Source organism: Marmota monax, unplaced genomic scaffold, assembly GCF_021218885.2.
Source record: "Marmota monax isolate L192 unplaced genomic scaffold, Marmota_monax_Labrador192_F-V1.1 WCK01_AAM20220418_F8-fsc00253, whole genome shotgun sequence".
NCBI lineage: Eukaryota > Metazoa > Chordata > Mammalia > Rodentia > Sciuridae > Marmota > Marmota monax.
This window is the reverse complement of record NW_026695237.1, coordinates 1,749,390-1,775,729: the sequence shown is the minus strand read 5'-3', so window position 1 is coordinate 1,775,729 and position 26,340 is coordinate 1,749,390. Positions and strand designations below refer to the sequence as shown.

Genomic DNA, 26,340 nt, shown 5'->3' with positions numbered 1-26,340 from the left:
CTTCCTTCTCCCTGTCACATTACACCATTCAGGCTGTGAGGTAGATAGAGATCATAGATGGTCAGGTATCAGCCAGCATCCTGTTACCCTGAAGGAGGCAACCTCCTCCCACTGAGGTCAGGGCTGGGCCCTATTGCTTAAACAGGGATCCTTGTTAGCAAGCATCTTCCAGGAGCCCAGCTCCGCATCAGAAAGGCCATGAGATCCCATGGGTATTATATCTCTGCCTTCCAGGGGCTCTCAGATAGCAATAAAGATCTAGCTTTACAAAATAAAATAGCAACACTGGTTTCATGCCCTGGGAGACATGCAGGTGAGACATACAGGGACTCAGACCCTGGCCCTACAGATACCTCCTTGGGGCCTCAGGCAAGTACCTTGACCTCACTGAGCCTACATTTCCTCCTTGAGCAAAGCAGGTGCGGGGAGCTGAGGAGGTGAGATCACATCAGAATAACCAGATGTGTTTGAGATCAATAAGGGAAGAGCAAGAAGCACATACATAGTGGGTCACACCTGAGGGCTTGGGGAACAATGGAGCCCAGGAGATGAGCTGGGGAAGAACTGGGGCCAGGTCTGGGAGAGGCTGTCAGCCGTTCAGGTCTGTAGGAAACACATTTTCCCTTAAAGAAAAAAATGATAATTTATTAAGTATGTAAAACCCATAAACAGTGAGGGTAGGAGATGGGAGAAAGTAAGGAACCTAATTCATCCTCTATCTTTGCTCTGTGATCTCATCTTTTTGCTTTTGCTTTTCTTTTTCTTTCTTTCTTTTTTTTTTTCTTTTGCAGTACTGAGCTACATCCTTAACCCTTTATTTCTTATTTTGAGACAGGTCTTGCTAAATTACCCAAGCCAGCCTTGAACTTGCAGCCCTCCTGCTTGAGCCTCCCAAGTAGCTTTTGCTTTTGCTTCTAAGAAGCCCAGATAACCCTTGATATGAATCACTAGCCTGAGCACTCTTTTATACTGTTGTAATGCAGTTCTTTTAAATCTTGTTTTAAATATGAGTTATATGAGAGCAAAGCACCCATCTATGTCATTATTCATACAAAAAGAGAGGATCCAAGAGGCTAAAGAGGATTGACAGGAAGTGATGGAGTAGACACTAGGGCTGAGAGAGCAAGAGGCCTCCAGGAGGGATACCCACAGACCAGCAAGAACCTGGAAACAATGAAGCATCTTTCTCTTTCAGCTGTAGCAGGGTTCCACACAGACAAGAGGACCTTGTGTGGTCTTTCTCATGTGGAAGTGGCCTGGCTATGTGGATGGAGCCCACTTAAGACTCCATCCTGTTTGCCCCTTCTCCCAGGTCCTCAGGTCTGGAGGCAGGGGATGTGAAGAGAAAACAAAGAATCAGTAAAGTTTCCAAGAACTTCCAGAGGCCTGCCCAGGGAGATGTGGGTACTCCACAAGTGCTCTTCAGTGAATTACTTAAGTACATTCTGTACCTGCTATGAGGCTGGGTTGGCAGCTGCCTGGGTCAGTGGCATAGCTGACTGGTGGCCCAGAAACAGCAGCCCAGCTGTGTGGGAACTCCTTCCTTTGGTCAGCAAAAGGGTGGCAGGGACTGAGTCAAACTTGAGTGAACCTTATGGCCAAACTTAAGGCTGTGGGGAAACACGAGTAACATGGGGACAGCAGTCTTATGGAAACAGCAGTCTGAGGTAGGAGGTAGACTGAGCTCTGGGTTGAGGACCTGGGTCTCAATCAGACTCTGTTGCTTCCTTGCCATATGACTTTGGAGCCTTGGGTCCACCATCTTGGAATGTGATGAAGGTGTCTATCCACAGGGATCCTAAGGGGGTCTGGAATGTTCCTGGGGTACCCAGAGGGATACTCTGCCCATTCACTGCCTCTTGTACCTACTGGCACAAAACCAGCAAAGAAGTGCCTTCTGGTCTGGCCACTGGGGCATGTTGTCACTGTGTCTGCTTTCAGATTCCCCCACCCTGAGGCCTACAGCATTGAAGGAGAGATGGGGTTCTAGATGAGGCAGGGAAATCACTCTAGAGCCAAGGGAACTAAAGGCCTTGGCTCCAGGTGACAAGCCAGGGAATAGTAGAGTCAGTCCTGGAGCTGTATCTCCAAATTGCATGGTAGCCAGTGACTGAAGCTTTGCACCCAAGGGAGTCTTACAGACCCATGATTTGCAAGTTCACAATATCCCCAGACCTTCAAACCTCTGAACGCATCCTCTCCCAATTTCAGGACCTTTTAAGCGCATGAGATAAGGAGATTTATTTCCATGCCCAAGAAGCTCTCTCTTCCTACCCCATTCTGTGCCAGGACATTTATCAGTATATATCCCTACCTAGGTGTGGTAGGGAGGGGACCAACACCAGGACTTTTCCAGGAAAGGTGGACAGGACTCAAGTCAGGTTCTAACTGGCTTTGCCAGAACTCAGGTCTTCCAAATCCTAATAATGTGCCTTTTTCCACTATGTTTTGCTGATTTCTTTGGGAAGGTCACACTCCATCTCCAGACCCTGTCTGCACCTCTTCTGAATGGACTGGGGCCACCTTGCCTTGCCTAATCCACATGAGTTTTAGTGGGGAGATGGTGGAGGGAGATGCCTAGAGTACGACTGTTAAAGGAAACATATATCAGAGTCAAGGCTGAGCAATTATCCCCCTTAAGTCTCATACTAGAGGCCCTTATCACCAAGCCAGACTTGCCACCAGTGCTCAGGCTGTCCCTGTGGGTTGGGCAAACCACCTGAGCTCTGTTAGGGTGCCTGACTCAAAGCCATTGGATGCCTACCAACTTTGAGCTAGTCTGCCTCTGCTCCCCAGAGGAAACCTCAGGATACTCCACCCCTTCCATTCCCATCAGTCCAAGTCCCTGGGCAGGGTGTCACTCAGCCAACTCATGTACTGCAGTACCTGCTGAGTTTCAGGGATCTCATGGAAAGAGGGTTACTGTGAAGAGAGACAAACACAGTTGCTAGAGAGGCTGGCCAAACTCACCAATGTACCATTGTAGTGGAGGCTGGTGTCTGAGCAGGCCTGACTATGGTGGGACTGTGCAGTTTCCCGGGGCTGGAAGCAAGGGAGGTATGAGGAGCCACCAGAGATAATGCTCAAAGTGTGAGCACCAAGGGCCTATGCAGGTGCAGCTGGTGGCCCATGAGGGCTTATCTGTTGAACACTCCCTCCATCAATCTTATCACTGTCCTGTTTCCCCAACAACCCTTTGAGAAAGTGCTGTATTATCCTTGTGTCACAGATGGGGGCTCATGTGCCTGTCTCCCTCCAAGAAATCACATCTCAAACCTGCAGAGTTGGACAGCATGTGCCATTTGTGGAACCCAGCAGTGTTCCTCCATGTGGGTGACTGCAACAAGGGCTAAGAAAGCAGTACTTGGGGTGGCAGCCCAAAAGTATTATGCAGACTTGGGCCCAGGAAATTCAGCCCCTCCTCCTGGGTTAAAGAAGGAATTAGGAAAGAGCAAATTCAGACATCTCTGGCTTGGACCTCGCTCCTTCCAGGAATAGCTGAGGTCTGGGCCTTCATCTATGCTGTAATAACAGGGACAGGATGACCTATTCAATTCTTAAAAGTGTGGTGGAACCACCAATATAGAAGACTGAAAAGAATCTGAATCTAATAGTAGGCCACAAGTATGAAGGGGGAACCTTAAAAGCAGAGTTTTGTGATACAGACTATGAAGTAACTTGGTAGAAATTTCCAGTCTCAGTTCTTCTACCAGACAAGACTTATTACCTCTCTGGGCCAGGAAGTATAACAGAATGTGGCTTTCCTTCCTTCTGCGCAAAGCCTGGGGCTGGCCTGAGCTGCCTTGGGTTCCCATGGGGGCAGGGACTGGCAACAAACATCAGTCCTAGTACACGGTGAGGACATGGCAGCAGAAAGCTGGAGCTCCAGCTGTGATGATCAATAACCCAGCATCCTCCAGCTACATGGGGCTCCTGTGGGGAAGCAGCACGTCAACCAGGTACTGTCCAAATGGCATTCTGTCTAAGGCCAGCCAACCAGGGGGTGCCAGTTCCTGGGTTGGCTCTGAAAAGGCTAAAGTTCCCATATTCTCATGGAAACCAGAGGGTGGTGGGCATGTTTTTGACCATCCTGGCAAAAGGAAGGGAAACTAGATGGCAACCCCAGGGGCCCCCTCCCTGCCCCTACATAAGCCTAGAGTTCACGAGGCCACTTGTCCTTCCCAGGCCTGCAAGGACTTCCTGGAACTAGCTGAGACACACAGCCGGAAATGGCAGCGGGCACTGCAGTATGAGCAAGAGCAGCGTGTCCACTTGGAGGAAACCATTGAACAGTTGGCCAAGCAGCACAACAGCCTTGAGCGGGCCTTCCGCAGTGCTCCTGGCCGGCCCCCCAACCCCAACAAGAGCTTCAGCGAGGGTAAGTGGGTGAGCAGTGACGAGCAGGATTTGTTCCATCCCTCCACCCTCAGTCTCCCTCTCCCCGGCTGTTTCCACCTAGTTTCTGCTGCACACCCTGACCCCCACACACATGGGCCTGTGTCAGGGACAGATGGCATAAGGGGTTAGGGGAGTGGGGCCAGGAAGAGCCAAGTCCTTGGCTCTGGATTTCTTCAGGCAGCAGGATAAGCCCTTTTAAAGAGGTTGCAAACTGAGATAGTGGCTCTGTATGTATCTCTAGGAAGCCTCTTGACTTCCAAAGGAGAGGACAGTGAGGAAGATGAAGATACTGAGTACTTTGATGCCATGGAAGACTCCACATCCTTCATCACCGTGATCACCCAGCCCAAGGAGGACAGGTGGGCACTTACTCCCAGCAGGGACAGCTGTGACCTGTGAGGAGCCTCCTCCAGAATCATCCTTTTCTATTGTGTTCTCTGACTCCATCTGGTCTTTTGACCAGCTATAAACTTTATCCAGATGGTATTTTTGCTTATATTCTGTTCTTCCTTGCATCAAAAAGTCAAAGTTTGCATCAGGCACTTAATTAAAAATAGAGAGAGAGAACCGAGCATTGACTGAATCCAGTTCCAGCCTGGGGTTCAGAAAAGACCCAGAAGGCCTCAGCTGCTCATCCTTGCTTCAGAGCAGCATAAGGCCCCAACCACTCCTTCCATAGTGTCATCATTTGAGAACAGATGAAAGATGAAGGGAGTCCCATCTATTTCCAAACTTTTTTTTCATTATTCATAAACACCTGCTCTTTGATGATGTTTCTAAATACACATAAAAACATACATTAGAGACCAGAACATTTACTAGCAATAAAAACATAGCTGTCAGACTCTCAGAGCCACAGGAAATTTTTGTGGGTGCCAGCACACCAACAGGTACAGAGAGAAAAACGTGAGATGGGCAGGTGGGCTGGGCACAAGCTGTGGCCAAGTCAGGGGTGAGTAGGCTAGTGCAAAGCCCTAGCCACTCCATTTCTACTTGTAGCTGGGACCTCCATGGGCCACTGAGCTTTAACACCTCCCTATCCCAGTGTCTTCTAAGGAAAAGGTTATCAAGTCTCATCAGCCATGTATTTCTAGCCCAGAGTCATTTTCTATTTCCCAGTAATATCTAAAATTACTTACATTAGTCACAAATTAGCTCACTTGGCCATCCTGAGCTTCCTTGCACTTTTTCACCAGCAATATCTCCTTCTTGGCACTGCAGCCAGGAAGGTCCTGCTCAGGCTGCCTCACCCCTCCAGACTCTGTCCACCCCTCCCATGCCTGGAGCCCTATCTGGGCCAGCTTTCCCCTCCATGGGTTCCACTGATCCTGGGCTCCTCAGCCATGGTACCCCTGTTGCTGTGTTCCTCTATTCTACAACTCTCAGGGGCGCAGGGATGTATCAGACCCACTCCCTGCCCTTCAGGAACCCTTGTCTAGTTTGGGAGTCAGATACAGTGGGGTCTGTGTGGGATAGAAAGGGTCCCACAGGGCTAGATGAGGCTATCCCAGAACAAGTGTCCACTCCCAGGCTTTTTCTTGCTCCTGGGTCACTCAGTTGCCAGGAGGGGCCTGAGGGCAGGGACATCAAAGGCTTTGCTGAGTGCCTGCTGCAGTTGGGGTAGAGGGGTACCTATGGATGGGACATTTCCAGATCCCTGCCGGAGCCCCTTATCCCCACCTTGAGTATCCTGAATCTGAGCTGGCACACTGGAGTTGCCTTGTCCCTCATATCCTACCAAAGAGTCTGGAGGAAAGATGGGCTAGGTAACAAAGCAGCTTCAGATTCACCCATAATTTGCCTCCCCATTTGTTTCCCTCAGAAAAGCTGAAGGTGGAACTGGAACAAGCTCAGTGGACTGGAGCTCAGACAATGTAAGTGAGGTGGCTCCTGGCCTGGGGCCAAGCTCTGGGTTCCTTATGAGGAGAAGCCAGCCAGTACAGTGAGCTTGGGGCCACAGGGGCAATCCCAGAACTCTGGCCACCTTTGAGTCCTGGATCTGCCTCCTATGTAACATTTCAGGCAAATCTGAATTCAGGCAAAGCTGCCCTTCCTGTAAGAAATGTGCCAGCAGCCAACTTGGCACTAGCCCCTGGGGAGTTCAGAGGTGAGGGCAAGGACATGGGGGATCAAAGGAGCTCTGGTGTCCACTAACAGGCCTGCTCTGCTTCTCTGATAGGTGTTAGATAGTGCCTCATTTGTGTCCAAGGGTTCATCCAAAGTCAAGAGACGTGTCCGTATCCCTGACAAACCCAACTACAGCCTTAACCTCTGGAGCATCATGAAAAACTGCATCGGCCGTGAGCTCTCCAAGATCCCTATGCCGGTAGGCAGCTCAGGGGAGGGCAGTTGTGGGAGTCCTCTGGGATATGACAGCCCTAAGGTGTCATTTCCTTAATGGTACCTGAGGAGCATGTAACTATTTAATCATGTCTGACAGCATCGGCCAGTCCTCCAAAGAGCAGGGGTCCTCAGTCTCAAAGGGAAGAGACAGGGAAGGGCTGTGTGTGAATGCAGATATAGGGAACCCTGACCAGGCTTCACACTATCCCAGCTGTCCCGACTTGGTAAAGGGGGAGTGGGCTTTGCGTATAGAAGAGTAGTCTTCCTTCATGCTATAGGCCATCTCTAGTGCCCTCCCAGGACATGGAGGCTCAGCAAAGCCACTGGAGTTCCAAGGACAGGCCTAGGGCCCTTATATCACCAGATTGCCATAGCATCTCTGCCAAGAGCAGGCTTGGGGCACCAGGCCAGAGAGTTTGCTTGGTGACCCATACAAGTCCTTTCACATCTCTAGCCTCTCTCTGCATCTGCACAGTGGAATCACAGCACCCCCTTCAGAATGTCTGGGAGAATGGAGTGAGACAACAGGGAATACTCTGGAGGGAGGGTGACCCTGTTAGAGGCTGACAGGGGTCTGAGCTCTATCCATCCTGCACAGGGGCCTCCACAGGAGCCCTTGACAGAATAACTTAGATCACAGTTCAGACTATGAGGAAGATCCCCACTTTTTCTATCCACAGATTTCCTTATTTACTTATTCACTCTCTGATTCCAATAGTTTAATACTCACCATAACTGTAGTGAGCAAGTCAGATGCCCTGGCCTTTGAGGCATTTACAAAGTGGGAAAAGTAACAGTAAACATCATCAAAATATGCTATTTTCATGCTGCAAAGGAAACTGAGGCAGAAGGAATCAGGGAGGTAACAGGGTAGGGCTGAGGTGCTAGACAGCCAGGATGTTAAAGGGGCCTCACTTTGAAAGTATCATCAGATCAGCTATGTCCCTCAGTGTCTGAGAAAAACAGAGGTGCCATGATGTGCATATTCAGAGTAATCTGATCTGGTCTGATCATCTTCCCTCCTCCCTGTTCACCTAAGGTGAACTTCAATGAACCCCTATCCATGCTCCAGCGGCTGACTGAGGACTTGGAGTACCACCACCTTCTAGACAAGGCAGTGCATTGCGCCAACTCAGTGGAGCAGATGTGCCTAGTGGCTGCCTTCTCTGTGTCCTCCTACTCCACCACTGTGCACCGCATCGCCAAGCCCTTCAACCCCATGCTAGGGGAGACATTTGAGTTGGATCGCATGGAGGAAATGGGCCTGCGCTCCCTCTGTGAGCAGGTGAGGCCCAGCAGGCTGGTACTGGGCAACTCCTGCCAGGGGCCATCAGCTGAGGTCCAGCTGGGTAGTTGGGCCTCTTATGGAAAGAATAAGTCTAGGGCCTCCTGAAAACAGTGAGGGGCATTAGAAGAGAGCTTAGTGGGACAGTGTTGGATCTGGTGTCAGGAAAGGGGAGGTCCCATCTCACGGCCAGGGAACCATGTGGCAGAGGTGGGAGGAATTTTGCAGGGCACTGTTAGAAGTCCAGGCAGACCAGAGTGTGGGGTCACCACTGAATTGAAAAGTAGCAGGCAGGCAAAACCTGGAATAGCCATGCACATTGTGATAAACACTGCCCTGGCCAGTGTCCCTTCCTCCTACCCATCTTCATCCCTTTTCTACCCTATCCCCTGGAGATGAGCAAGACTCGGGCCCAGTGGTCTACGAGCCTCAACTTGGCATTTTGACACTGAGCCTGGATGTCCATATCATTCAAGAAGCAATTAATTCTATTGGTGTTGGTGCTGCTCTGGCTCGTGGAATTTTCCCAGAATGCTGGAGTTCACTGATCTGAGTGCTAGTTTAAAAGGCTACTGCTGCTGTGAAATCCCATAAGGAGGTGACTACAGTGACCCACATAGGGGTGTTCTGGCCAGGTTTTGAAGGTGAATCTAGCCAGTTTGTAGATATTTTGGGTATGGAGTTTGGGCCATTCAAGGGTAACCCCATGGTCCTTGGCCTGAACCCCTAAATAAAATGCATTCATTCATTCAGCAACCATTAAGTACCCTAGATGTGCCAAATATTTTCACATGTTGAAGATGCAGATGGGGAACTGGCATATGTGGCTCTTGTTCTCATGGGGCTGCAGGGAGTGCTCAGTCATTTTGTATATCAGATACTTCTGGCTCTTTCTAAAAGGAAGATGGGTCCAGGAGCAGTTTGATGCAGAGAGAGGGAGGAAAGGAGGAGACAAGGGTCTCCTGCAGTGGAGAGATGGGGGGAGGTACAGGTAAGATTGGGGAAGGTATAGATCTGGGTATGTTTTGAAGGAAGGACACCCAAGATTTGCTAAGGATTTGATGAGGAACATGAGGAAGAGACCAGGGAGAATCCAAAGCATTTGGTGTGAGCAACTAGAAAGACAGTATGGGCCTGAGATGAAAGTAAGGATAATGTAGGGCTCCAGCATCCTGACATTGTGATCACATCCCTGCATTTTCTCATAGGGATAACTCTAGTGAATGTGTGGTAGCCCCACCATAGGTGATAGCTGGGCTAAGGGACAGTTCCCCCCCACCTTCATGCAGGGTAGCTGGCAGGTTGGGCCTACATTCCCAAGGCATAGGAGGTGATGCTGCATGTGGAAATGGGAAACTATGACCATTATGGGGTGTCAGGAGCTTGCTAACTCTGGTAAGGTTGAACCTGACTGAGTGGAGGCAGCTGGAGTTCAGGGGTGAGGCTGGGCTTGGAGCCTGTTCAAGGCCATGAGAAGTAAGTGCTCTGAGGAGTAAGGAGGTTAGGTAAGGCAGAGCCTGTCAGGCGTCAAATGAGGAAAGATAGACTTGATGGTGCCATGAGCCAGAAGAGGGAAGCTGGCAGGTGTCCTAGGGGGAAAGGCAGTGGTAAAGTGTGCTGTAAGGGGAAGGCTCAGGGGGGCTGGAGCCACGTATGGGCGACAGAAGAGGCCTGAGGCAGGACACTGACATGACTTCTACCCTTGAGCCAGGCTAGACTCTGCCCCTTGGTTAAAATGGCTTTGCCATCGGGACCCTCTCCCTCCATGTAATACCATACATGTTCCCAGGTGTATAGTGAGGATTAAATGAGAAAGTGGGCATGGAAGCTTTGGTAAAGCATCACCCTTTCTTCCTTAGCCCTCAACGTAGCCAGTTCTGGGCACATCCTGGAGTCACAGCCTCCACCATCACCCCTGTTTCACAGTCCAAGAGCCAGGCATAGTGACACCAGGCCCATCTCATACTACTATGGCTGGGGCAGGCCCAGGACAGTCACCTGGGTTCCATTCCACTCGGGATTCTCTCCTTCCCAGGGACCTGTCTTGGGCCAAGGCCACCAAGAGGAGCAGCCAGGCCTGCTCCTGTGGCTCCAGAGATGTGTCCTGGAATCAGGGCAGTCTGTCCCTGCCTGGTAAGGAAGATGGTATGGGCCCATGTCCAGCAATGCTCACACCCATCTGGTCTGGTCCCAGGTGAGCCACCACCCTCCCTCAGCTGCCCACTACGTGTTCTCCAAGCATGGCTGGAGCCTCTGGCAAGAGATCACCATCGCCAGCAAGTTCCGGGGGAAATACATCTCTATCATGCCACTTGGTGAGCAGGGTATCTGTGTGCTCCTAGAACAAAAAGGACGCTACTGACCCTAAAAACCAACTTGGGGCTCTCTCAGGGGAGACCTCCCTGTAGGTATTCCCCCCACTGCCACCCACATGCCTCGGCCTGTCCCACTCCTCAACTTTCAGCCCATACGAATATCTTCTGGTTCTCGAGACCCTGGGCCTGTGGTAGACCCCACATGCCAGGACCATGATCTCTGACATGTACCTGGCCTCCAGGTGCCATCCACTTGGAATTCCAGGCCAGTGGGAATCACTATGTGTGGAGGAAGAGCACCTCAACTGTGCACAATATCATCGTGGGCAAGCTCTGGATCGACCAGGTCAGAGCTGGGTACCCTTGGGAGGGGAGCATATGGCCTGGGGATTAGACGCTGAGCACTACCTTCTCTCATCAGTCAGGGGATATCGAGATTGTGAACCATAAGACCAATGATCGGTGCCAGCTGAAGTTTGTTCCCTACAGCTACTTCTCCAAAGAGGCACCCCGAAAGGTAAATAGGACCACTTTCCAGCACCCCAGGAGACCCATACTAGGATGTGTGCTTATACGAGTCCCGCAAATATCCACAGGTGACCGGAGTGGTGAGTGACAGCCAGGGCAAGGCCCACTATGTGCTGTCCGGCTCATGGGATGAGCAGATGGAATGCTCCAAGATTGTGCACAGTAGTTCCAGCAGCTCCAGCTCTGATGGGAAGCAGAAGACAGTATATCAGACTCTACCAGCCAAACTGCTGTGGAAGAAGTACCCACTGCCGTGAGTAAGGGTTAGGGGCCCTCTTCAGGATATGGGACAGGGACTGAGGGAGAAACAGAAAGGAGGCTAGTGAGCAGTAAACAGGAAGATGACTCTCCTTCCCCCACCCAGCAAGAAACACAAGGTTGGGAGGGATCAGTTGACATGTGGGCAAAGAACAATATCATGCACCTGACATCCCAGTATGGAAGCCAGAGAAAATGAATGTAAAACTATCTGGAGAGAAGAGATACTATGCAGAGACAAGGTGACTGGACATAATCCTTCCATGACTGAGAAATAAAAATGAACTTGCAGGAAACAGAAAATTATAAGTGTAATTTCAGATTCTGAAGAGAACAAAATAGAAATTCTACAAAAGAAAATAACCAAAGTTGAGAACTTCATGGAAAGTTTTAACAGAATGAATCCATCACCTGAATATAGGTGAATGCTCACATTGTAACATAAAGAGACATCCTGGAGAACCTAAGAAGCTAGAGAGGAAGGCCTATGGGTGACCCTAGTGAAGTTCCCAGAGTAGGTTTGTTGGCATACCCTGGGGATTTGTTAGTGTACATAATCTGCCCCAGACAGAATGGGAATCTGTAATTCAATAAGGTCCCCAGGGCATTCACATGCAAGTTTGAGAGCAGTGTCCAGAACACTTCTAGTCAGAGTCCTAGAAGGGAATAGAGACCACTTCTGAAGAGCAAATAGCAGAGGATTTTCTACACCTAAGTCTATACAGTGAGACTGATGGAACTATATCAGAGAATATTAGGCAATATTAGATTTTTTTAAAGCAATTACGAGCTGAGGAACATCACCTTGACAGACACCTTTTCATCAACAAAACTGAGGACTTGAAAACAGCCAAGTAATATCTTCCATGTGCTAAGAGACACATTGCCGGGGCAAACCATCTTTAAAGAATAAAGTTGAAATAAAGATCTTGTATGGAAAACAAACATTCACTTGGCCACCAGATCTACATTAAAGGATATACTTTGGGAAGATGGTAACTAATCCCAGGTGAAAGAGCCAAGATGTATAAATGAATGAAGAGTAAAAATGTGGATCTAAATGAACAGTGAATAAACAAAAATAATAATGTCTCATGGGGTTTTAAATTTTAGACTGTTACCACCATTTACTTACTGTTACCTCCATTTATTTACTGTTACCTCCATTAAGTCAGAAGAGAAATAAATGGAAGTAACTACTTGAAGGCCCTATGCTACCCAGGAGGTAGGTCAAGACCTTTGACTATTGGAAGTACGGATACTGTAATTCCTAGGGTAGCCACTAAAATAATACATTTAGCTGGGAACTCAGAAGAAAGGAAGAAAAAAAATGGAGAGGAGGAAGAATGGTTAAAGAGAATAACAATAACTTTCTGAGGGCTAAGGATGTGGTTTAATGGAAGAGAATGTGCTAATATTAGCATTCCTCAGCACCAAAAAAAAAAAGTTCTCCCGAATGAAAGAAAAGAAATGAAAGACCTTGAATTGAAAGGTCTACAGAATGGCAAAGATGAGAAATAAATAAAAATGTTAGACCACAGGGTCAAAACTGAGAACATCAAAGAAAAAATTCTAATACCTTCCAAAAGATTTCAGTCAAGGCTGAGGACTCAGATTAACATCAGATTTAGTAACAGCCAACACTGGAGTATATTTTCAAAGTTATGAAGAAAATGAAATTAGAATGTAGATTTTTCTATCCAACTAAGATACAATATGAGGATATGATTTAAAAAAAAAAAAAAAAAAAAAAAAAACCTCAGGCAGGCATACAGAAAGCAGAAAGTTTGGCACACATAAACTGAAGATTAAACCCAGGGCCTCCAGCATGCTACTTACACAGGTTAGACAACACTCTACCACTAAGCACATTCCCAGCCCCCTAGACATAATATCTTAAAATGGGGAGGGAAAAATTTCAAAAGATGTTGTGCTAGACACATGAAGTAAACAGATTTTATAAAACAATTACAAAGACCAAAGGAAAAGAGAAAATATTCCCATAATAATGCAGAACTAAAAGTCTAGGTAACAGTAGTATGTGGGAAGAAAGGGAAAGACACCAGGAATATGAAGAAATGCTAAGTTCTTATTAAAAGGAAGATGCATATAGGTTTTTTAATTAGAAGAAGAAAAATAATGAAAGATATTACAAACAAAAACAGCAAATTAACATAGTAGAAATATTCGAGCATTTTAATGCTCATAATAAATATAAATAGATGAAACCAGTTAAAAAACAAAATATTGATAGGATTTTTTAAAAAACGAGAAATATACTCCTTATAAGACAAAAATATGCAAAGGACAAAAGTAAAAGAGATGTTGTGAAAATCAATCTAAAAAAGTTATAATAGCTATATTAACATCAGCTAAAATAGACTTGAAGGTGAAAACATTATTAAGGAAGGAAAAGGGGGTAAATTTATTAAGTTCCAAGTTTCAAACATTATGCATATAAAAAAGCAGCCTCAAAAATTTGCATCATGATACCCAAGAGAAATTGATAAATCCATCACCATAGTGGGAGATTGGGAGATTCCAATATACCCCTCTCACTTGTTGATAGGTCAAGTTAAAATTTAAAAAGGAAGAATATGAAGGGGATCAAAACAACAGGATCATTCACAGGCTTATAGATGCAGCAATCAGAGAATATACTTTTTTTAAGGACATATGGAACTGTATACAAAAATCAATCATGTACTAAACCCTACAGAAAGCCTTGACAAACTACAATCTATCATATCTATCATAAGTCAATTAGACATTACAAATACAATGATAAAATCCTCACATATTTAGAAACAATTTTTAAGTTGCTAAATAGCCCATAATTAAAATAGAAAATTAGAATAGCAATTTTAAATATCTAGAACTGAAGACAGCCAAGATTTCAAAACTGGATATATACTGAAGTATTACAAAGGTAATACTTCAAAACTAATACATTGCCTTAAACAGTTTCTAAATTTGTAGCTTTTTCATTTCTGAGTTTCTGTGGTAAGTAAAGTTCAACACATATACCCCCCAAAAGAAGAAATCAATAAAATAGAAAAAGGAAACATAAAGAAGCTTGATAAAGTCAAAAGTTGATTCTTTGAGGAAAAAAACAACTAACAATAGAGAAACCTACTGCTAAGACTAATCAAGATGGAAATTAATATTATTAATGAAAAAGGTTTCATGACGTATAAAGTATAAAGATAGTATTAGGATATAGTCTTAGAAAAATATAACTTACAAGAATTGACTCCAGAAGAAATAAAAAGCATCAATGACCCTATAATAATTAAAGAAAACAAAGAAGTAATTTTTAATTACTATAAGGAAAACACAGACCCAGATAATTTTACAGGTAAATTCTATCAAAATTTTCAAGAAATACCAGTGGGGTATGGTGTCAAATGCCTATAACCCCAGCAGCTTGGGAGGCTGAGGCAGGAGGTCACAAGTTCAAGGCCACCCTCAGCAATTTAGCAAGATACTAAGCAACTTAGTGAGACCTTATTTCAAAGTAAAAAAATAAGAAGGACTGGGTATATAATCCCCAGTACCAAAAATAAAAAAAGGAAAAGAGAAATATGTTAACCCAGTTTTAAATAAAGTCTTCCAGATCATAGGAGAGAAAATAGTCTCTATACTTTTAGGCCAGAATAACTTTCATACCAAACCAGATAAAGACAGTAATTAGGAAAATAAAATTTCTACCCTATTTCACTTACATAAGCAAAATTCCAAAACAAGATATTAGAAAATTCAACAGTGTACAAAAAGTAACAATCTACCATCATTGAATTTATCCAGAATATGCAAGAATGATTTTATATTAGAAGATCCACAAATTAGTCATATTAACATCTCAATAGATGTGCCCAGACATAAGATTAATATGCAAAAATCAGTTTCAGTTCTACATACTAAGAGCAAACAACTAGAAAATGCACTTTAAGGCACCAATTATATAAGAGGATATTAAGGACCTTGTACTAAATCTTACATTCAAGACCTCTAGAGAAAATTGTAAAACTTTACTAAGAAATATCAAAGGGAGAACTAAATAAATGGAGAAAAATACAACATTCATAGATAGAAAGACTCAGTATTATAAAGATGTCATGATTTAAAGAATCAGTAGATAAAATCCCAATAAGGATCTCCATTGAACTGGGTATTAGAATTTTTAAATTTATATTGAGGAATAAAAGGGCAAAGACATTTCTGAAGAAGACCAAAGAGTACTTAACCATAGTAGATATCAAAACCTACTTTGAAATTAAAGTGGAGTGAAATGATGAGCCTAGAACAACTCCATGGATACATGTATCTTTGATATATGAAAAAGGTGGCATATCAGATCATGTGGAAAGATGGGGCTGTTCACATATGGATGTGAGACAAAACAGTTATATATTTGGAAAAAGATTAACTGATTTCCTCCCTTACATTATAACAAAAATCAACTCTAGACAATGACCTTATGGTTAAGTATTAAGTTTGACTTATTTCTAAACAATAAGTTAATACTCTAAGTAAAAAAAAGATTAATATCTTTTAGAACTTAAGAAAAACATATCTTAAACAAGATACAAATAAAGCATTGGTACATTCAACTATATAAAACATTTTTGTTTATTAAGAAGCATTTTACTCATTAAAAGACAATTTTTAAAAAGTGAGGTGCCAGGCATAGTGCACACCTATATTCCCAGTTACTCAGGAGGCTTAGGCAAGAGGATTCCAAGTTCTAGGCCAGTCTGAGCAACTTATCAAGACCCTGTCTCAAAATAATTTCTTTTAAAAAAAGGGCTGAGGATGCAGCTCAGTGGTAGAACACTTGTCAAGCATATGTGAGGCCCTGGGTTTAATCCCAATACTGAAAAAAAAAAAAAGGAGAAGAAGAAGAAATAAAAAGGAAAGCAAAAAGACAAAACATAAATTTGAAGAAGGTAGCCACAATACCTACACCTGACAAAGGATTAGTGTCAAAAATACAGAAAATTTTATCATAATTAACACTTTTTAAATAAAAGATTTCTAATCAACAAGTCGAACAAAAACAATCCAAAGGCAAAATGTGCAAGAGTCATGAACAAGAATTTCATAGAAAAAACATATATGACCAGACATTATATGAAAACCACAATCAACATCATTGCTAACTGAGGAAATGCAAATCAAAACCACCACAATGAGATACTGTTGTATATTTTTTTAAATTTATTTTTTAGTTATTGGACTCAATGTCTTTATTTTACTTTATGTGGTGCTGAGGATGGAACCCAGTGCCTCACGTGAGCACTCTACCTCTGAGCCACAATCCAGCCCTGTTTTAAATTTATTTGATTAGTAAAATTTTTAAAAGTCTATCAGTGGTTGAAGAAATGAGGACCCACAATATTTCTTATGCATTGCTAATAGGAGTATAAATTTGTGCAACCACTTTGGAAAACCATTTGGCCTTACCTCCTGAAGGTGAATTATCACACTGGGTGCAGTGACACAAACCTGTAATGCCCTTCCGTTCAATCCCCAGTACCAAAGGGAAAAAAAAAAAAAGATGAAAAATCAGGAAGTGTAATAACCCAGCAACCCCACTTCTAGGTATAAACTCAAGAGAAAGTCTTGTTAATGTACAACAGGAAACACACACACACACACGACTAATCCAATAGCAAAAAAACTTGGAAACAACCCAGGAATTTATTGAATGAAAAACCGTGATATATTCACAGGAAAGAATATTATGCAGTAGTTAAAACAAAGGAAGCACAGCACCATGCAACAATATAGATAACTCTTAAAATATTAAGTAAATAAAAATCCAAAATATTATATGTCATATATTCTTTTTATACAGTTCAAAACTAATATATATATTATATATATTATATATATATATATAAAATATATATATATATATGTGTGTGTGTGTGTGCGCGCGCGCACAGACAGAGAGATACTTAAAAATACTTAAAGATACAATAAAATTCTATTAAAAGGAAAGGAGGGGACTGATGAACCCAGGAGTCTTGCTGATGGCTATCTGAAAAGGGAATGGATTGGTGAGTTTTCCATATGGTTAGATGTAGGTTTTTGTCAGGATCCTACCTTTTGTTTATGGTGGTAACATTAGATTAATAAAAAGCAGACCATGTAAGAGCTAAAAGAGAGTATCATGTACTAAGGATTATGACTAATCCAAACCTGTGTGCCTGAGGTCCCAAAAACAACAAAAAGAGAAAACAAGATAGTAGATTTAAACACAACATATCAACACAAGTTAGTACCTAATCCAAGTCTGAAATCCAAAAATGCTCCAAATTTCAAAAGTTTTTGAGCACTAATAAGTCATCACAAGTAGAAAATTTCACACCTGATTTCATATGACAGGTCACAGAAATACAGTTACACTCAAAATGCTACATAAAATTAGGCTGGGGCTGGGATTGTGGCTCAGCAGTAGAGCACTCGCCTAGCACGGGCGGGACCCGGGTTTGATCCTCAGCACCATATAAAAATAAAGGCATTGTGTTGTGTCCATCTACAGCTAAAAAATAAATATTTTTAAAAAATAAAAAATAAATATAATTAGGCTGTGTGTACAGTGCGGAATAAATATAAATTTTGTGTTTATACTGGGTCTCACCCCAAAGATATTTTATTATGTACATGCAAATATTCCAAATTCCAAAAAAGTCCAAAATACTTCTAGTCCTAAGTGTTTTGGATAAGGAATAGTCAACCTGTAATTACATTAAATATTCCCATTATAGGTGTAAGATTTGGAAATCAAAAAAATCCAACTATATGCAGTCTGCAAGAAAAGCATCTAAATTGGAAACTAAAGAAAGATTGGTTTGACAGGATGAAAAAAGATATGTCCACATAAATACTAATGATGGCTGGGGATGTTATAGCTCAGGGGTGGAACACTTGCCCTGGGTTCCATCCCCAGCATCACTAAAAAAAAAAAAAAGGAAAAAAAGAAATACCAAACAAAAGCTGCTTAGCTATATTCATATCGCAAAACAAACTTTACAACAAATACTAGAGATAAAAGAGAGAGTTCATAATGATGAAGCTCGGTTCACCAGGAAGATGAGTATTAAATCCAAATATCTTCTACCAAACACAACCTCAAAATACATATAGCATAAGCTGGCTGGTACAAATATAAAGAGAGAAATACCGATATGCAATCAAAATGGGAAATTTTAATATCAATCTCTTAGGAATAGGAAAAAACCTGAGGAGGATACATTTGAACAACAGAACCTACCAGTTATAGAATACTGCACCCAACAAATGCATTGAAACAGTCTCAAAAATTGACCATATTGGGCTGAGGTTGTGGCTCAGCAATAGAGTGCTCGCCTAGCACGTGTGAGGCCCTGGGTTCCATCCTCAGCACCACATAAAAATAAATAAATAAATAAATGTATAAAAAAATTGACCTTGCCATAGGAAAACTTCAAAGGACAAAAATTATACCAAGTAAATCATCTGACTCCAAAGCAATTATGCAAGAAAAAACAACTAGAAAAGTCTCCATGTGTTTATAAATTTAAGAAATTTGCTGGCACACACTATAATCCCAGCTACTTGGGAGGCTGAGGCAGAAGGATCTTAAGTTCCAGTCCAGCCCAGGCAACTTACCAAGGCCCTATCTCAAAATAAAATTTTAAATAGGGATGGGGAAGGTATTTCAGTGGTGGAGTGCCTGCCTTGTAAGGCTTTGGATTTGATCCCCCAATATGAATAAGGCTAGGGGTTTCCAACCTATCCATAGGTCCAAAAATATATAATAGAAATCATAAAAGAAAACTGAATGATAATAACATCAAAAGTGGTAGGATTCAGCTGGGCATGGTGGCACAGTCCTGTAATCCCAGTGGCTTTGAAGGCTGAGGTAAGAGGATCATGAGTCCAAAGCCAGCCTCAGCAACTTAGCAGAACTTAAGCAACTCAGTAAGATCCTGTCTCTAAATAAAATAAAGGGGGGAGGGTGCTGGGGATGTGTGGCTTAGTGGTTGAGTGCCCCTGGGTTCAATCCCCAGTACCAAAAATAAATAAATAAATAAAAAGTGGTAGGATTCAGTTAAGGCAGCAATTGGAATGAAATGTGTAGCACATTGTATTAAAAAAGAAATGCTGAAAAATAATGAGCTAAGCATCCATCTCAAGAAGTTAAAAACAACAATAGCAGAATTAACCCCAGGAAAGTTGAAGGAATATAATAGCAAAATAGAGGCCAAAAAACCCTAAAATAGGAGCAAAACAGTTTTTGTTGGGTTTGTTTTTGTGGTGCTGGAGAGCAACAAAGTTTGATCTTCAAAAATAAACTGACTAACCTCTGACACGGATATTCAAAATAGAAGGCACATATAACCAACATCACATGCAAAAAAGAAAGGTTGTTATGCTGCAGATGTTAATGCAGTACCAACGAAGATATTAGGTAACGGTTTTATGCTGATCTCAGTTAAGTCTAAAGTAGCAAAGCAGCTGCGGGTTGGTGCACAGGCGAAGTGCGGGAAGCAAAGGGCGAGTTAGATGCAGCTGGTGGGTTTTGTCCGGCAGGTTCATCAGAAGTAACAATGGGGCAGGGAAACGTCGGCCCAGGCCAGGAGGTGAGGGGACAGGAGGGTCGGGAGGGGCTGGGGGGCGGCTTGGGACCAGCGATGGAGGTGGCCTGGGGACAGCGCACGGTCCCGCTCACGCCGCCGCAGGGAAAACGCAGAAAACATGTACTACTTCTCGGAGCTGGCCCTAACCCTAAACGAGCTGGAGGAGGGCGTAGCGCCCACGGATAGCCGCCTTCGGCCAGACCAGCGGCTGATGGAGAAGGGGCGCTGGGACGAGGCCAACACTGAGAAGCAGCGGCTGGAAGAGAAGCAACGCTTGTCGCGGCGCAGGCGAATGGAGTCCTGTATGTCTGGCCATGGCCAAGGCTGCACAATAGAGGAAGGTAAGGCTGGGCTGAGAGGGTGCCCCCCCGGGGGGGGAGCAGGTGGAGGGTGCAAGGGGGTGCCTGGGATAAAGGAAGGAGGAGTGTCCCAGAGGGCAAAAGGGGTGCTTAGGGTGGGGATCCTGCAGGGAAGCGGTGGGTTCTGGAGAGCAGGCCACCCACCCACTGGCCCACTGTGTCTGCCCAGCAGAGAAGGAGTCAGACGGGTACATGCCGCTGTGGTTCGAGAAGAGGCTGGACCCACTGACGGGGGAAACTGCCTGCATATACAAGGGTGGCTACTGGGAGGCCAAGGAGAGGCAAGACTGGCACATGTGCCCCAACATCTTCTGAGCGCCACCCTTGCAGCAAATATAGGCGCCTGCACAGCTGGGTCCACTTTTTTTTTAATGCACTCAATTTAGTACTGAATATATCCCCACCCACCCACGCACTTCTTCCCCCTTTTTTTCCCTCTTTAAAAAAAAAAAAAAAAAAAAAAACTTTTGGGGGACTCTCACCTTAGAAGGAGGAAGGGCTGACCGGGGTTCTCTCCAGCCCCTAGGTGCACCCAGTCACCCTTGCCCCTTCACCATGGACTTGGACCCTATGGGCACCCCAGTCCCCAGTTATCACAACTCAGGCCTGCTGGCTGGGGCCATGGCTGCCCAGGTCACCAGCCTCCAATCCAGGGAGGTACTGGCCCTTCCTAGGGAACCTCTTTTGACTTTTTTAGAAAAGAAAAAAAAATGATCTACATTTCTTTCCAGCCATGATGTTTAGTAAATATTTTTAGTACAGCATTTAGCAGACAGCTTTCCAAGTGTGCTTTCTTGCCACAAAATTGTCCAGGCAAGAATTCCCTTTTTAAAGACATCAGGAAGCCAGACCCCTTTGAGTTGGGAGAATTTTGTAGCTAAACACAATATTTATATCTGAGATGCCCACCCACTAGGAGCCCAGGGCCCAAAGACCAAGCAGAAAGGGGCCTGTCTAGGCCCAGCAGAGCACAAAGGGTCTCTTTCTGGAGCAACAACCCACAATGGGGGAGAGGGGCCATTGAGGGTATCCCCCATGTGGATTGAGGGCAGCAGCCCCTTGCCTAGCCTTGACCATGCTGGGGCAAGTGCCTACAACCAAAGAGGCCAGGAAGGGCTAGAAGGCAGGGCCCATAGGTGCTCCCCACCCCCAAGAACCAGGCCCCAAATCAGCAATAATGAACAGACCCCCATTCAGCATGGGCTGGTGACCTGGGCATGAGAGACCTGGCACTCTTCCTCAGATGGCTCAGGGGGTGCCCCATCTCTGCTCCCCCTGATTCTTTATTTGCCTAATTTATATATATGATATATAAATATATATATAATAGCTATTTTGCTTAAATTTCTATGGTATATAAAAGTGAAAAATGATGAAGACAGGGTATACCTGTCTGAGTTTGGCTTCCTGTCAGCTGTGCCCTGCCCTCTCCTCCTATCCCTTCCAGCAGCTTCTGCCAACCTTGAGGCACTGGACCACTGTGACTTCAGTCCCAGACCTCAGAACCCCCCATTCCAATCCTCCCCACTTCAGTTTGGTCCTGAAAATTCATTGCGGGGGTTTTTCTTTCTACTACAGGACTGGTTTTGGTTTTATATAAAAACAACAACAACAAAAAAAAAAAAACAGAAGTGAAATCACCAACGTGTGAAATGCCTTATGATGTCCACTCCAGAGGCAAGGCAGGGTGGGGTAGCCTCTTGGGCCTCCCCTCAGAGCTGTGGATGTACCTCTTCTCAACACTTTGTAAGCACCTTTTGATCGATGATAATAATAATAAAAGAAAAAAAAAAACTGGCTTTGGAGTTTTCCACTGCCCTGTCTGTGGCTAGATAAAAGGAGGCTTATGAACATGGCAGATGACAGCCCACAAGGTGGCATGGGGGTAAAAACATGGGCTTTGTTCTGCTCAACACCAAGCAGCAGGAGGTAGGTCTAGAGGGAGAGTGGGGAGCCTGCTGGGGGCAGGGCCAATGCCCAGAAGGCTGCCCAGGAGCTGAGTTGGCACCACTCAGCACTAATCTGGGAGAGGGGTTGCATCTCTGCCAGGAACTGCCCTGTCCACAAAGCCATGGGTCAGTCCCTCCAAGAAAGGCAGTACTTTAGCCACCTGGGGCCACTAGCAGCACCCTTCTGTCTCTCAATTCCTGGAGCTGTCTAGAGTGAAGCCAAGTACAGCACAGTTCTTCAAGAGGAAAGGCCTGCCCTGGTGAGTTCTGTGTTGCTTGACAACTGTGGCCTGGACTGCTTCTGTTACCCCTTGTTGCCAGGCAACTCAGATCTCTAGCTCCTAAAAGATCCAGCAGAGTGAGCAGCCAGTGGTCTGGTCCATTGGGTCATCTTCCATTGCCGGTGCTTCCAGGTGAGAGGATGGGGAAGGGCAGGGCACCACAGGAAATCAGTCAGGGTTCTCACCATCTGCCTTAATGATCCAGAATGGACCCAAAGCTGGCCCTGCCTGGCTCCTTGCTTCCCCATCTGAGAGATAGCAGCCCCTGGTGAGTCTGGCAGAAGAGCTGGAAGGGCAGCTATCTTAGAATAGGCTGGGGTTAGGGGTTATACAACCCCAGGATGAACCTAAACCAAAGTGCAGTAGAAGGAGTCCTGAAGGAGAGGGGGGACTGGCTGCAGGCCCAGAATGACAAAGCCCACTGAGGCAAAGTTAAGTATCTGCCGCAGTCTGGCTGGGCACAAATGCCGCAGTCTGGCTGGGCACACAATCACGAGCCACCACACAGCTTGTAGATTCAAATAGCAACTCTTTATTCCCGAACTCACACCAGCCGTCTACAATCACGTTCTGGGGAAATCCACGTTCTCTGCCCAAATCCACCTCCACTGGGCTTCTATCTCCCAAAATATCCTGTCTGAATCCCATGAGAACTCAAGGGGAACTCAGGCAGCAGGATACGCCCTATTCCCAGCAGGAATAATCTTAAACCTTAAACCTGGAACCTAAACTGGGAACGCCCTAAACACGATTATCTTAAAACCAGGAACACCCTAATCTGCCTTGGTCCTTGAGCAAGGTCACCTACATTCAATGTCACTGCAACATGTCAGCAACATGGGGTACGCTGGCAAGGAAATTGTCATACCTACTTGGCTAATGGCTCCCAGCAAGTATCCAAAGCTCGGAGCAGGGAGTGACCGGAAGGAGATGATACTGACCTATACTCTGTGATTCCCTGTACACCAACCACCCCTGAGTAGGAAAAGTTCTACACAATAAGCCATAAAGAACCTCAGATAAGTCCAATAAAAATATTCAAAATGTGTAAAAGATCTTTATGGAGATGATTGAAAAAACCTGAGTTTAGAGGGAAAATGCCAATGCCATATTCACAGATAGGCAAACTCAGTCATGTTGGTCCCACATCTATAAATTCAAGATAATCCCTACTAAAATCCTATCAATATAGTTTAAAATGTTGACCAAGAAATAATTGCACAAAAAATGGCTATTTTTTTTTCTAATTTTGTTTAAAGAATTCATGGTATGGGGAAGGAGACAATGAGAACTTGGCCTGCAGATACCCAAACAAGCTAGAAAGCCACAAACGGCCTTCTTTTTCTCCATTGCATTCTGATTACCATCTGGCACAACATGTATTATACCTGTTTGTTGATTGTCATAGTGGACTATGAGCTTCATGAGAGTGGGAATCTTGTTCTGTCTTATACATCATAGTCTTCTCAGTACTTGATACATAATAGGCACTAAATAAATATTTGTTAAACTAATGAATTTCACTCCAGAAGGGCCAATTAGAGCAAAGTCTCAGGTGCACTACCTGGGGAGGGCAATGTGGCTGCAGTGTCAAGTGGGAGGGGGCCTTATAGATGGAACTGAGGAAGAACTGAACCTCAGGACTCAGGAAACTTCTATTTCCCCCAAACTCTAAAACCAAATTGCTATACCTGATAGACTGTGGTAAGAGTATGAAAAAATCATTGGTAAAGAGAAAGGTGGCCTGAGGTTCCCTCATTTTCAGAGCGGGGACTCGGCACAAGAGGGGGGTCGGGGGACGGGGGTGGGGTGGGAAGAAGACACCAGAAAGAGAACAGCAGCAGCAGAGATTCATTATTTTTATAAAGCTAGCCAGCATGTATAACTTCAACAACCCAATAAAGACAGTGCTAAAACAAATACACACTTCATTCTTTCTAAAGAATATATAGGGTATATTCTTAAGAAATATATGTATATACATACACACACACACACACACGAGATTAAATTCAATTTCATACAAGAAAGAATTCTTATAAATCTAAATAACATAGTATCAACTAGGACCTAGTCACTTCAAAAGACTGACTAGTTGGTAAACCCATGCAAGAATTGGGTTTACTGCACAAATGCACAAAGCTTCAATATCAGGAAGCTTTCCATTATAAATCATGAGGCTGGGGTTGGGACCCAGTAGTAGAGCACTTGCCTAGAATGTGTGAGGCACAGGGTTCGAGCCTCAGCACATATAAAAATAAGTAAAGATATGTGTCCATCTAGAATTTAAAAAAATTAAAAATAAATAAATCACTATATCAACCAGTTCAAGGACTAGTTCCTAGAATATATTCATTTTTAGAAAACTAGACATGTTGGATTCAATTTTTCAAATATTAAATGCAACCATGAGTTAAGGAATATTTTTATCTTACCGGTATTAGGCCCAGTTAGCCTAAATGTTTTCACTGCCTCAAAAGATCTCCCAAGGTAGGACATCTAATAGGAAATAGTCCCCATAAAGTTGGATCCCCAAATGGCTTCAATAAAACAGCAAATCTAAAATAAAGGTTCTCCTAAGCAGAGCAGAAAAAAATTGCCAGAGAATTTGTAGTTAGGAGTAGATCCTCAATTTTGTAGCCAAGATACACCATCTGAATAGTACACTAAAACCTCCAGCAGAAAATATAACATGATCCCAAGTTGGAAGTGTCCCCAGTCACCTGAGAGAATCAAACAAGTCCTCTCTGGAGGATCAAACCCTGTAAGACCCCATATGTGGAACCACAAGGAAAATGAGAAGCTCACAGCATAAAATTTCTAAATACATAAGGAAATGAGTCCCCCCAACAGCATGAGCCACCAGGAATAATAGATGGAAGAATCAGACATAAACCTCCTCCATACAATGAAATTATTACACATAGAATAGAAAATAAGCACGTTTGATATATTTCTAGGAAAAGAAGGGCAGCATGAAATAAATTCTTAAAAACCTTCAGAAAAAAATCACTAAAAATAATTTGGTAAATAACATTATACATCTGAAAAGAGCATTAATGCGAAAAAATCCAGAATGTAATACAAATACATAAAGAGATGAAAAACATAAAAGAGAAAATAGGAGATACGGAGGACAAAACTAAGAAGGTACCACACATGTCTAACCTATTCCAGAAGGAGAAAAAAAGTTTTGTTTTTTAAATGAAGACTCAACCTTTGAAGAATTAATGGCTAAAAATTTCTAAGAACTCATAAAAAATATCAATAAGCAGAGTTAAGCTCAGTGAATTCCAATCAGGGTAAATATAAAGACATCCACAGCTAAATACAACATAGTGAAACTGCAAGACCACTGAGACAATAAGATTTTTTATTTTTATTTTTATTTATTTATTTATTTTTTTTGGTACCAGGAATTGAACACAGGGGCAACTTAACCACTGAGTCATCTCCAACACTTTTATTTTTTTATTTTGAGATAGGGTCTTGATGAGTTGCTCAGGGCCTCACTAAATTGCTAAGGCTGGCTCTGAACTCCAGATCCTCATGCCTCAGCCTCCTGAGCCGCTGAGATTACAGGCATGCGCCACCACTCCTGGTGAGACAATAAAATCTTAAAAGCAACTAGAGTTGAGCAGGAGTAAAAAGATGACCTTCACAGAGCTTCAGTTAGACTGAAGGCTGACCTCCTCAAAAAGGGGGAATTTGACAATGAAATGGTATCTCTACCATGGAGAGAAAAATCTTAGTATTCCCACTCAAGACATCTTTTAGAAATCAAAACAAAAACATTAACAAGAAACTTATTAAAACAATATTGAAAGTCGGGTGCAATGGCACACACCTGTAATCCCAGCTATTCAGGTAGCTACTGCAGGAGGATCCCAAGTTCAAGGCCAGCTGAGACATCTTAGCAGCCCTATCTCAAGATAAAAATATAATTCAGTGGTGGATGCTCACCAGGTTAAAATACACACACACACACACACAC

At 44.0% G+C, this 26,340-nt stretch overlaps 1 protein-coding gene across 2 annotated transcripts in view; it reads left to right on the top strand.

Annotated features, from left to right (window-relative positions):
• Positions 1–20,809, top strand: part of Osbp2 (oxysterol binding protein 2) — a 187,093-nt gene extending 166,284 nt beyond the window's left edge. Inside the window, exons 4-14 of one of the 2 annotated variants that reach the window (XM_046439512.2) lie at positions 4,186–4,378; positions 4,640–4,757; positions 6,221–6,272; positions 6,578–6,724; positions 7,781–8,026; positions 10,221–10,341; positions 10,584–10,687; positions 10,763–10,858; positions 10,938–11,122; positions 19,860–20,098; positions 20,289–20,809. In XM_046439512.2, the coding sequence (XP_046295468.1) occupies positions 4,186–4,378; positions 4,640–4,757; positions 6,221–6,272; positions 6,578–6,724; positions 7,781–8,026; positions 10,221–10,341; positions 10,584–10,687; positions 10,763–10,858; positions 10,938–11,122; positions 19,860–20,098; positions 20,289–20,431 (1,644 nt within the window). In that variant the 3' untranslated portion in view covers positions 20,432–20,809. Of the gene's footprint in view, positions 1–4,185; positions 4,379–4,639; positions 4,758–6,220; positions 6,273–6,577; positions 6,725–7,780; positions 8,027–10,220; positions 10,342–10,583; positions 10,688–10,762; positions 10,859–10,937; positions 11,123–19,859; positions 20,099–20,285 lie in introns of both variants that reach the window. The other variant, XM_046439511.2, reaches the window with a different exon arrangement.
• Positions 20,810–26,340: the final 5,531 nt, after the last annotated feature.